At 37.5% G+C, this 12,240-nt stretch overlaps 1 protein-coding gene across 1 annotated transcript; it reads left to right on the top strand.

Moving 5' to 3' along the window:
• The first annotated feature begins 4,728 nt into the window (after positions 1-4,728).
• b3gnt7 (UDP-GlcNAc:betaGal beta-1,3-N-acetylglucosaminyltransferase 7) lies at positions 4,729-11,367 on the top strand. The gene is made up of 2 exons (XM_028027570.1): positions 4,729-4,973; positions 7,343-11,367. Exon 2 carries the CDS (start codon positions 7,344-7,346, stop codon positions 8,595-8,597), a length of 1,254 nt encoding a protein of 417 aa, XP_027883371.1. The 5' UTR covers positions 4,729-4,973; position 7,343; the 3' UTR covers positions 8,598-11,367.
• Positions 11,368-12,240: the final 873 nt, after the last annotated feature.

Here is a 12,240-nt window from a genome sequence, read left to right as displayed (position 1 = left end):
AAGTAAAAATAAATAAATAAATAAATAAGAAGTCTATATAGATTTTAAGGTAGACTTTTTTTCCAATTCAGAATTGCAGAAACTATTCTTGTAAAGCAGGAACATCCTTCACTAAGGAGCCCTACAAGTCACCGGCACCATCCGCAATCATTGCAGTCATGTTTATCAGTGGACAGGCGTCTGCACAGCCGATAAAATGTGACGCCAACAAAGAAGAGGCACCTTTCAAGGTCTGTGTCTTCCAAACTTCCTGTTTTCTTTTGTCCAAACAGATGAATCAGAGTCGGCCATCACAGCTGCGCTTTGTTGTACAGGCACATCTTTTTTTTAGGACATGCTGAGTTTCACTTAGTGTGCAAGCTTACAACTTCTTGGGTGCACTGTAGCACTAAAGGTCAAAGGAGCCACTCATCAAACAGCCTCTAGTTTACAGCTGCTTGGCATTCACTTTTTACATCCCTGACCGCGGGAACGTCCTCACAAACTTTCAAATGAAAGCTTTCCCGTTTTCACAATGTGAAGCTATGCCTCAAGCTTGTGGACCCAAGCTCTATGCTAGCTTGCTTTGGAAGTCAATAATACACTTGAAAATAAGTTGAAAATTATTTCTATGTTTGATGAATCACTGTAACAGAAACTGGGTCATTCTAAACAATGAATAAAAGCAGGTTTCATTTTAGCCTAAATAAGTAGGAACATTTTCATGTGTTCCCATAGTTGTGGAGACACCATCCGTACCTCCAGGCCTCCCTCTTTCATTCTCTCTTCTTTTTTCTAAGATCAGGTCACTGAGGTAACTAAAGGGGAAACGCAGATATTTTCCCCCATCAGCATTCTCCTGCTAATTTTGGGGATCTTAAGGCTACGGGTTAAGGTTAGCTTCTGCGGTAGTGACAAGATGGCTTGCTCTGTAATTGTTTATGCATATTAAGGCATATTTAGTGTTTGTGCTATTCAAATTGGGAGTTCTCAACAATTTTACGCGGGATCTCAATTATTCACAGATTGTAGCTATTTGTGAGCGGACGTAATCCCTAATCCCTGCAAATATTGGGGATTCATTGTGCTCATAGGTTACTCTACAATAATTAGGTTATGTTTCATCAATAAGTATTATTTACCAACTGGAGGTCACCTGGAGTCATTTTAGTTTGATTATCAAAATCTCACATTTCACCATAATACCAACACTTAACTACAAAGATGAACTGATTCACCATGGCTAAGTACGTACATGGGTATGTTTTACAAAAAAAAAATAGGAAAGGGACAAAATGGCAACACATGAGAACAAATGTAGGCTGGGAATTTGCAGAAGAACAAATTTACCCAGAGGTCATGGCTTGAAGTTGCCAATAGAACCACAAGGGGCATTTTACAGGAATACGTTTGAGAAAATGCTTGCAGCAAGATTCTTAGGTGTTACCACATTTGTTTTTCACCCACATCCATCACTGCTGGATTTACTCAGTGCAGCAAAAGAAATACTACACTGGAAGTACAATTAATGGCAAACATCCAAGTTGCACATAAAAACCCTTTAAGTGTTGATGAAAACCACAGGTTCTGGTTGAAAGCTTCACAAAAGCAAGACAAGGAAGCTGATCTCAAGTTTCCACAGCTTCCCCAACCAAACTGTTAATATGTTTCAGGTGCTGACTATACATTGACGATACCAAGTTTCCAAAATAGTATTAGTAAATGATTAATATTCATTTCAAGTAGGTCAACATCAGTGGGAGAGAGGGGAAAAAAACATTTCTGAGGATCCTTTGTCCCCATAAAATTAATAAATAAAATAAAAATACACTTGTCAGTTTCGTACAAAATCATTGTTTGTCAAATGGACCTTCACATTCAAGAACAAAAGCTTGGGTAACAAGAAGTCGCAACATGAAAAATTTACCATGAAAGTTATATGAGTCTCATGCAACTTAATATGCTGAGAAAAAAATCCACCACTTAAGTTTCTGTTTCCTGCTTACAGCCATTCATTCGACACAAGATTAAAGTTTATTAGCTGTGAAAACGGCTTTTCAATCATTAACTGCTTTGAAATGGACTCATGATCTCAGTTTTAAAATATTCCTGATTATTCCAGACACCAGTTTGAGTGGCTGAGATTAAAACTAGATGAAAAGCACATGAGCTGATAACCCAACTTCTGATCACTTTTTCCAGTACAGGAATAATTTGAATCAGGACACAGTGTGATATAAAGCAAAATAGGTCTGACGTTAATCACTACCTTATTGGAAATGTTTAGAACTTTGGAAGTGAACATTCAAAAACCAGTGTTTAAGTAGTTGTTTGCTTTGTCAGAGGCTGGAAAAGTCAGCATAGTCAAAAAACCTCAAATTTCCACAATAATCTTGCAATAGCATGTTATAAACTCCTCTTTTGCATTGTAATTACATTGAACACTTTCTGGAAATAACATAATTTAAGTAAAAGTAATTTTTCTGCTAGAGATTTTGCTTTAAGAAATGCAATCTTTATTATGTTAAAAGCACTGTCTTTACAAATTTGAGCTGAATGTGGCAGACAAAATGAAGTTAAAATGTGACCATTGATAATCTGATATTCAGATAGTTTTCTTTGGACCAGAGTCTGTAAGACCATATGAAGAAGTCTTTCTCCTGAAAAACCACATGTGATAACCTTAACGCCTCGTCCCTGAATACACCAGCGGGAGAAGGAGACGGTCAAGAAAGCTGAGCTTCAATCAGCTGGTGGGCTCGGAGAGTGATTCTGACCCGTCCATGGGAAGGGTCATGTTGCAACAAATCCTTCCGCGTTCTTATTGGCTGATGCCTTTGTTTGTCTTCAGTGACTAATTGTTTCTGATCAGCTAAGGAAGTACAAGGAACCGTAATATCCATCACCACTTCACTCTTCTCCAGAATACGCGCGGACGAAAACCGCAGAGAAGTGAAAAAAAAAATCAAAACGGGAAAAAACATCACTAGCAGGCAACAGGATGCACATGGCCCTGAGAATGATGGCTGGTTGGATTCAGGAAATGGAGAGAGATGGAAAGGAAGGAGGGATTTTGAATCACAGCTGTTGTTTGACTGAAAAAAAAAAATCAGTTTTGAAGCAGAGGGAGTTTTTATTGTTCCTCCCCAACACCACAAAAAGATGAAGAGACACTTAGGATTATTTCTACTCAAATGATTCTTTTGAATGAAGAAACTTTAAAATGGAAAACCATAAACAGATAATGAGCTGTCTTGAATGACTAAAACCAAAATGTGCCATTTATTGATATTGTTAGTTGTTTCTGAAACTTTATCATCCTAAATAAAACATTCTGATAAATAGACATAAGCTCTAAAAGTGGAGGAGCCAGTGGCAGGCACGATCACGATTAGCTGTTCTAGTGCAAAAGAAATTTTTAAAAAAGACTGGCATTTTTTGGCATAGATTACTTACTTACTTGGCTCCAACCATAAGATGATGAAGGTCTGAAGCAGCATATGCAGCTGCTTAGGACCCCTGTTAGCCTGGAGTCCCCAAGAACACTTGAAATTTCACAGGACAGCATAAAAATGTGGAGGGCCAGTTGTAAAGACGCAATGTATACATGACAGCAGTTTAATGGTTTAATGGCTGAGTGTTTGCTTTCCCCTTGGCTCAGCTCTGATTGCCACTTCAACCTGCAGGTTAGTCCAGTGAGACCACTCACATAACATGCTAATGAACATTGTTTTTTTTACTGCAGGTAAAATGTTAACTGCTCCTGTTTTCTCAACAAAACTGCATGTCAAAAATGTGAGCTCTATGGAATCTACTGTTGGTTTACTAAGAAAAGATCAAATATTGATAATATACAAGTGACCTTCATTGTGCTGTGGCTGACAGACAATGAGCCTGATTGGGAAATTTGCTGTAAAAAAAAAAAAAAAACCCTTACAGCATTCAGGAAGTTTTGTCACCTGTCTAAGGTTTAGTACATTGTAGCCTCTCTGATATGTAGTGGTACTAACAGCAGAAGCAAATGTAAATGCTGCAAAGCCAGAGTAATGATAATAAAAGTGTCTGATTGCATGATAGCACAACAATGGTAACAAGGTGCTGATTTACTATCTTGACATTGTATTTATGATTCCCACGAAACTGTTCTAAAACACCAATGTGCTTAAGGAGGGAAAAAAGATTTTCAATTAAATATCATTATGTTATTTCATTATGTTACATTATGTTATTTTATTGACTATTTCTGATAGAAGAATGTTTCTGACCTCCTACTCTTGCATGAATGTTACCCTTTCTATTGTCACACTATTACTATGGAGATCATTCAACAAGAAAAACAAGCAAATAAATAAATAATTTTTTTGCATAGCTTTTCAGATAGATAGATAGATAGACAGACAGATAGACAGATATATAAATGTAGCTGAGTAAATTTAACTAGTTGCTATGCATCCCTTAGAGCCATACCAATAACCACCTGCTTAGATTTTTATATATCATCGACTATACAGTTGTCAAGATCCATAGTGTTTAAAAAGTTAGTGTTCCTGGTTGTTAGTTCAGGACTCCACGTCTGCTACTCCCTATCTGGTTATCTAAACATTACAAACGAGACACTGAATGTTTGGTTTGTCTTAAGAGGCTTTGGCATGACTTTTGATTGACTGCCCTGCTTGCGTGGCCGCCCTGTTCATTCACTTTCCACATCCTGTTTCACGTGCTCGGAGCAGAGCCTTTAAGAGCGGCTCAGAGCGCACGGGACTTCCGAGCTGTGACCGCGCAACGGTGCGTAGACATCAGAGCGCAGAGAAACGGCTTCGCATGGCACATCTGTTTTCTCTGTAGTTGCCTCCTTAATCAGAACCAATTCGCCTCTAAGGATTTTCGGAAACCCTGTTGTATTTTTTTTTTTTTTTTTTTTTTTTTTTTAGAAATAGTCAATATCTGCTCGGTTGGTAGAGCGATCTCATCGTCTGAAGCAGAAGACGGAACAGGTAAGTTGCCCCCCTTCTTTATGATAACGTTGGCGTCAAACCAGTGAATTCGCTCGCTTAGAGTCATCGTTATATACCTGACTTTCTGTAAAATATGTAAAAGATTATTCAACCCATATTTTGTGGAAATCCTTCAGATGAAACTGCGACACCTCATCGTTAGTTAAATAAAACTAAAAACCCTTTTATTAAGGCAAATTTAACATATGAATAGGTGTTCAACATTCTACATGTGATTTAAAAATGAATTTTAAATATCTGTAATTATCAATAAAACTATTTTAAAGTATTTTATTTTCCTCTTCCTTGCAATTTCAAAAAGTCACATCTGGTTTATTGTTTCAATATACTTTAATCAGAAAGCTAAAGGCATCTGTTTAAAGACAGAGCCTTTTCTACTTATCTCGGATTTTTATGTTTTGTTTTTGTTTTTTTATGTTTGTTTTTTTTTACTTATATATTTCTGAGCTGACATTCAGTAACTGGCTGATAATTAAGAGGCGGGGAGGAGAAAGAATCCCTCAAAGGTAAGGGGGCCCACTGTCTCAGTGGACGTGAATAGATGGAGCCCCAGGATGACATTTTGGAAATGTGAGAATCTGGAGCGCATTCCACATGTTCTTCCAGAAGACCTATATACTGGTGTGATTATAAAGACTACATGTTGAGTTTTCCACTATTGTTATTCTACAAAACGGGAAAAAAAAAAAATATGTAAAGCAGAGTGCGTTCTTAAACATGTCATTGTTTGCTTCTCCATGTTTTTGTTCTGATTTTGATCAAATCCACTTTATTTAGGGTTTCGTTGTATTTGCTGACGTATTACAGAAAGATACTCATAACGTTTTCTTTACATATTATAGGCTAGTCTAACATTTTTTGCGTCAAAAATTTATTCCAAATTAACAGGAGCTCGTAATGTTTTATTTAAATAAAACATTTAAATAAAAATTTCAAGCTGTCAATGCCTTGCAAAAGCCTTTGAACTTTGCCACGTTACAACCACAAACCTCAATTTGTTTTATTGAGCAGAGAAATAAATAAATGGTTTTACAACTAAAGATCTGAAAAATAGAGGGAATCTACAAACATTTTAAGTCTTACAACAGATTCAGTTTGATCTGAACTTTTGAGATTTTCTTATACGTGGATATAATTTGAATTCCATTAATGCTTTTCTGTACACAGTTTTTTTCCTCAGCTGCTGGGTCCCTTACCTGGCCTGCAAAGGCAATGTCTCTTGGTCTTTTTCAACATTGCCTTCTCTACTTCTTGATCGTCTTTCATAAAGGCCAGATTTGGGAAGTGCAAAAATAACAGTTGTCCTGTCAACATATTCTCCCACCTGAGCTCTGAATCTCTGGAGCTTCTCCAGAGTTACCACAGGCCTCTTGGTTGCTTCTCCAATTAATCTCATTGCCACACCTTTCATTTTAGGTAGACATGTCTTAGTAGGTTTTGTATTTTTGCCAATCTTACTGCATTTTTACATGGTGGATTGAACAGTGCTGTGTGAGATGTTCAAGGCTTAGGATATTGTTTTTATTACCTTCTCTGTTAAACAGTCCCACAACTTTATCACTGACCTGTCCAGTATGTTCCTTTGTTTTCATTATGTGATTTAGTAGCTGATGTTCCCTCACAAACCTCTTAAGTTTTCACAGAACAGCTTGATTATGCTGAAATTAAGTCACACATGAATGGATTTACTGATCAGGGGACAACTATCTGTATCAAATTGTATTCAGATAGATCATATTAATTTGGCTGAACAAATCTTCATGCCACAGTATTCTGTTTTTTCTTATTAAAAAATGTTGATAACCATATATAAATGTATTTTCAGCTGACAGTTATCCTTACTGCTGGTCTATTATACAAAATTAAAAATAAATAAATGGATACAGAGGAGCTTCTCATTTGAGTGCATGGTGGTACAGCCTTGTTGTCTAGCAACAAGAAGGTCTTGGGTTTGAACCCTGAACTGGGGCCTTTTGTATGGAGTTTGCATTTTCACCCCATGCATGTGGTGAGGAATTAGTCTCTCTAAATTACCTTTAGGTATTGTGGGTGTGGTTATTTGGTCTGCTTGTCTCTGTGTAGCTCTGTAATTGCCACCAGGTCCAAGGTGTCCTGAGGCAACCACTGCAACCTTTCATGGATATGTAGGTAAAGACCATGAGTGGATGGGTGATTGTGGTTTTAATGTGAAAACATTGGTATTTAAGCAAGGCATTGTAATCTACACAGACATAAAAAAGTTTGATCTTCTCATTGACTTTGCAAATACTGTACATTTCAAATCAAAATGTACTACTCAATACTGTTAACAAATCCTAACGTTGTCTGTGATTTTTGACTTCCTGTAGAATGAACAACAGAGATCGCTGGAGAGTGTACAAAAGGGTGTGTGCCATGTTCTTCCTGGCTGTGGTGGCGCTCACTGTTGTCCAGAGGGGCAGCATCAACATGGGGACTCCATTTGAGTTGGAGCGGCTAGCTCGTATGCACGCTTCCCAGGCAGATGGATCCAGAGCCCCTCCAGAGGAGGGACCTGGCTTGCACCTGGGGTTAAAGAGCTTCTGGAAGGCTGGCAGGCAGAAGCCAAAAGTCAAAGCCTGGGCTACCACACAGGAGCCCGGAGTTACCAACAACACCAGCCCCAGTAACTGGGACGTGACCAGCTCCAACTGCAGCGCCAACCTCAACCTGTCAAGCCAGGCTTGGTTCAGGGCGCTTGAGGACAACTTCAAGCAGTTCATGCTTTATCGCCACTGCCATTTTTTCCCTATGATTCTCAACCACCCAGAGAAGTGCAGAGGGGAGATTTATTTGCTCATGGTGATTAAATCGGTGGCCACCCAGCATGACCGCAGAGAAGTAATCCGAAAGACCTGGGGTAAGGAGCAGGTGGTCGACGGGAAGAGGATAAAAACCTTGTTCCTGCTTGGTACGCCTTCAAATGTTGAAGAAAGAGCTAATCATCAAAAACTTGTAGAGTATGAGAACTATATCTATGGAGATCTTCTTCAGTGGGACTTCTTAGACAGTTTCTTCAATCTGACACTTAAAGAGACTCATTTTCTCAAGTGGTTCCACACCTACTGCCCCAGAGTACAGTATGTCTTCAAGGGGGACGATGATGTCTTTGTAAGTGTGGAGAACATTTTGGAGTTTCTAGAAGGCAGCAGCCATGACAAGAACCTGTTTGTAGGGGATGTGATTTTCAAGGCTAAGCCCATTCGTAAGAAGGAAAACAAATATTACATTCCTCATGCTCTCTATAATAAAACCTACTACCCTCCATATGCTGGAGGTGGGGGGTTTCTCATGCATGGGGTGCTTGCAAGGAGGCTTCACTGGGCCGCAGAGACCCTTGAGATCTACCCCATTGACGATGTATTCTTGGGTATGTGCCTGGAAGTGCTGCAGGTCATGCCTGTAAAACACAATGCCTTCAAGACATTTGGCTTAGTGAAAAACAAAAACAGTAAAATGAACCGAGAGCCCTGTTTCTTCAAAAACATGATAGTAGTGCACAAGCTCCTCCCGTCGGACCTCATGCACATGTGGCATCTGGTCAACAGTGAACTGAACTGCTCGAAGAAAGTGGAACTCCTATAGCTCCGGGAGAGTTAAAGACAAAACCCCGTAGCTGAACTTTACCACAGAGAGCACCAAAGGAAAATGCTGCCAAATGCAGCGAGCAACAAAGCAAACTTCCAAATAAACTCACCTTTATGACTCTTTGGAGAGAGTCGAAGAGCGTTTTTAATTTGTCAAGTAAATTATTTCAATTTTTAAAGGTTCATGAAAAATTGTGGGTTTATATGTATGTACTGACAGCTCTGTTAGCGTTCAAATTCAGAGACAGTATCTATCACAATCACATTTTTATTCTGATAATATGCAGCTGCAGGCTCTGCTGCAAATGTTCAAAAATGGTCTCACTGTGCCACAAGCAATGATAGATGACTTACTACTCACCCTTTATGTGGTCCAAACAACAATTCTTCCACTGTCCTCTCTTTAGACTATTACTAATTATAAACTTGTTTATAAGTGTAGTTGCATTAAGTTTCCAAAGCACACACTATGCATTATCAAAACATGTTTCACTGTATTTGCTGCAACATCAGAAAGCAGTTCAAATCAAGTTTATTTGCATAGCACATTTCAGCAACAACACACAGTTCGAAGTGCTTTACATGACAAAAACAAAACGCCACGTGCAAAGAAAAAAGAAGCTTTATGTTACTGCGGCAAAATAAAGTGAAGTAAAAAGTTGCAGTGCAGACTAGAATTAATTTGCATCCACTTAATAATCAAAGGCAACTCTAAACAAATGGGGTTTTAGCTTTGCTTTAAAGCAACTTTGTTCAAGAGAAAAGTATAACTGCATTATGTATAAGTAAAAGACCGAAGTGTTTCATTTGAAATCAAGGTTGCTTCTGCTCCAGCATGCAGCTCGATGTTCTAAACTGCCTCCTTTTGGGTAATAGAAGCTAAATGCTGGAGTTTCAGATGAACAAACAACTGCACTAAAACAACAAAACAGCTTGTTAACTTGCATTAATCAATATAGCTACTTGGACTTTCTTTCAAGGCAAAACAGTTATGTTGTTATATGTTATAATACAGCTGAACTGGTTTAATGTAAAGTATTTCGTTTTTATTCAGAGTTTTGTTTGATTCGTTTATACCAGGTCAAATAAAACCCAAACAATATTTCTTTGAAAAGAAAAAAAAACTAAACTAAACTAAAAACAATTTTATGAAATTAAATTAATTTTATCTGTAGTGGTGCGTTTCATTTGTTACGGAAATTTCATCACACTTGAGTGTTTTCTAGTGGCAAGTTGGAAAACTGGTAGAAATTATTAGGTGGATTGGTGCTAAATATAGGCAGCGTAAGACAAAGCTATGCATTTCTCTCCACTAAAAGTGTTTAAATAATAAAGGAATTTGTTTAGAGATATGGATTTTACAGCACTATGTGATCTGTTTGTGTCTCCTTAAACACGGTCTGAGTGGCTTAAGGAGAGACAAACTATCAAGAGTTGCTCATAGATTTTATACTTGCAGCCTGACATACATGTATCTGTGCTGCAGCTGTATTTGTCGTAGAACTCTGGATTATGCAGCTACTTCCAACTTTTTTGAGTTGAAATTATGATTTATATTGGGCACTCTTGTTTTTTTTCCAACTGGGAACTCAGAAACTCCAACTTCTGTGGACAAAGACAGCGCACCATACGGGCATACTTTGTGATTAATACTTATATCAGTCTTGTTAAATGAAAACAGATACAAACATAAAATTAAGAAATGTGAAAGAATAAATTATTTAACAAACCTAAACTCAAATAAATATGTTTACTAAAGTTAGTGTACTGTGAGCCAAGGTTGTTTTTTAGTTGTACCTGATTTAAAGCAAAAACAATGCTTTGAAATTGGCCACCTTTTCAATTGTTATGTTATTTACCCTAAATAATATCTAACTTGGATATATATATAGCTGGATTTACTTTGAATAAATGCAATATTTTGGAGATCATACTGAAATACTTTTTTAAAAAATAAGTTAAAACATTTAAACATTGTGTAACATTATGTGTGTGATTCTGAAACTTCAAAATTGCAGAATTTTGAAAGAAATCAGTTAAGCTGGATAAACTACTAAATTTGCTTTAATTGGCTTTCAAAAAAAATATCTGTATGTGTTTGATTTAGGAACAACTCGAATAAATTATTTAGTGAAGAGTCATTCAACACATTTATGTTGTCAGACCATATTTTTAGTTACATCAATCAAACATGTGTTATAGATGGGGGTTTTTCAGTGTATCATATTGAGGCATAATTTTTCAATATCACTGGCCACTTTTAGAAATAATAAAAATGCTATAATAACACCTGGATAACTTAATTCATTTCACTTGTTGCTTTGGAACATGTCTGATTTAATCTAGACATCTACTGGATACATATAACTTTAAAAAAAAAACATCTTTATACCTGTTTCACTCATTAAGTCTGTGGATTTAAGTGCTGATATACTTGACATAAATTTATGAAAGGGAGGTGACAATAACACTGTGAATTTCAAACTGTTGCTGGTACGATTGTATGGCACCTGTTGCCCCCCCCCAGTAAAAGAAGGGGGCAAATGTGGGAGTTCTTGAATTTATTTAAATGTAATAATGTAAACTTCTGTAATTACAACCCCAACAGGCAGGGCTGTAGTGGGTGGTGATTAAGACTAAGTAATGTAAATGTATGTAATATTGACACACGCGCACATGTGTGTGTATATATTTCTATATGCACACATACAATGTATGTACATGTGATGTCATCTGTAAATAAACCTTTTCACAGTCTTAACAATCAATATGTCCTACATTGGCTATCTTTGTCTATCAGCTCCTGAAATCTCAGTGCAAGTTCAGATCATATCACCTAATAAAAGGAGATCAGTATCACTGTGAGGTTTAGGTTACATAGCAAAACTTACACACACGTCTTTTATGAACGTGTGTGTAAAAGAAATACCTTCCCCTTCGAGTACAAGCACATAAGAAGGAATACAGGAATGGGATCATCTTTAGATTGTGTTTCATGAGAGTGCGTTTGCCTAACCAGTAGCTAAAAGTTGATCTCCTTTGACCATCTCTTGTTTTATAGACATGTTAAAGTGATCTAGAGTCAAACCTCTGAGCTGATTTATCTCTTTTATAGGATTTTTCAGCGTGGCTTATGAGGTCCAAGTGTGTATAAATGTGTGCCTATCATGTACTGTGTCTCTATTAAGGCACTGCAAGAATCTTGAATTAGAGAAAAAAAAGTAAATAAATCTGCAAGAATGTCTTTAGTAGTGTGGTTTGAATTTGAATTTGCAATGGGCTAAAGGGGTGCGGGTGGAATTTAGTTACAGAAAACATAGAGTAGTAGGCAGTGGGATGAAAGTCACAGCTTCATGCTTGAATATACACCAGCCACAGAGGGTGGTTACTGTGTAAGAGGGCACCATGCTTTAATTTATCTAAAGTTGCTCTGCTAAGTGAAATTATTAAAAATGACAGAATTGATTTATCAAGCAGCTGTCAGAATGTGCTGTATATTCTGGTGAAAATTTCTCACTCCAGTGGTGATGTTTGTCTGTGTCAGCAGGTACACAACCAGCATCCGGGCCAGAGCTTTGTGTTTGCCAGCACTAATTAGCAGGAGCCTTTGATGTCAGTCTGATTGCACAGACAGTTGGATG

This window comes from Xiphophorus couchianus, chromosome 9, assembly GCF_001444195.1.
Source record: "Xiphophorus couchianus chromosome 9, X_couchianus-1.0, whole genome shotgun sequence".
Classification (NCBI taxonomy): domain Eukaryota; kingdom Metazoa; phylum Chordata; class Actinopteri; order Cyprinodontiformes; family Poeciliidae; genus Xiphophorus; species Xiphophorus couchianus.
The sequence above is the reverse complement of the archived record's forward strand: the minus strand, read 5'-3'. Positions and strand labels throughout refer to the sequence as shown.

What these genes read in the sequence shown, in the direction of transcription:
- b3gnt7 (XM_028027570.1), top strand. Translation starts at nt 7,344, where the DNA reads ATGAACAACAGAGATCGCTGGAGAGTGTACAAAAGGGTGTGTGCCATG.